Below are 596 nucleotides of genomic sequence, written 5' to 3' on the forward strand. Positions count from 1 at the left end.
TGAATTTCCACGTAAGACATCAGATACTACACCTCATAGAGATCCCATGAGGCTTTTTCTCTGTTGCTTTTTCTGTGCTCTTCAACTTTTTGTCCTGATCGGGCATTGTGTATCGCTCATCATCACACGGCTAAAAATTCATTTCCTTAAAAACAAAGCAGATAGATAGAACTATAGCATTGCAACAAAACCAACAGATGTTCACTTACAAAACCAACTGATAAAACTTTAATAAAAAAACCCAACTTTACCAGTTTCTCAACGTGAACCCCTGTGTGTTATACAAAGCTATCCTTTAGAATTCCAGATATTAAAGTAATTAACCTAATATACAGAAACCTCGGACTCCCAACACGTGGGTAGATAATAGTGTCTGTCTCACTATGGCACATTTTTTTCATTAGGATTTTTCCTCTTCTTGCATCTTATTACCATTATTTCTCACTGCGGATTGTCACAGCAGTGCTTACAGGATGACATCAAGTTTGTATCACATAAGCTGCTGTCCAGATAATAAAATAGTTTTATTGTCTAGATAAGCCAGACAGATGGACAGAAAAAGGGAAGTATCTGACAAATAAACACGATGCATACAT

At 36.4% G+C, this 596-nt stretch overlaps 1 protein-coding gene across 1 annotated transcript in view; it reads right to left on the bottom strand.

Annotated features, from left to right (window-relative positions):
• NEK10 (NIMA-related kinase 10) overlaps positions 1-106 on the bottom strand; it is a 95,179-nt gene extending 95,073 nt beyond the window's left edge. The window contains exon 1 of the mRNA XM_010139251.1: positions 33-106. Coding sequence (XP_010137553.1) covers positions 33-106 — 74 coding nt within the window. The remainder of the gene's footprint in view (positions 1-32) is intronic.
• Positions 107-596: the final 490 nt, after the last annotated feature.

Source organism: Buceros rhinoceros, unplaced genomic scaffold (genome assembly GCF_000710305.1).
Source record: "Buceros rhinoceros silvestris isolate BGI_N320 unplaced genomic scaffold, ASM71030v1 scaffold3027, whole genome shotgun sequence".
NCBI classification, from domain to species: domain Eukaryota; kingdom Metazoa; phylum Chordata; class Aves; order Bucerotiformes; family Bucerotidae; genus Buceros; species Buceros rhinoceros.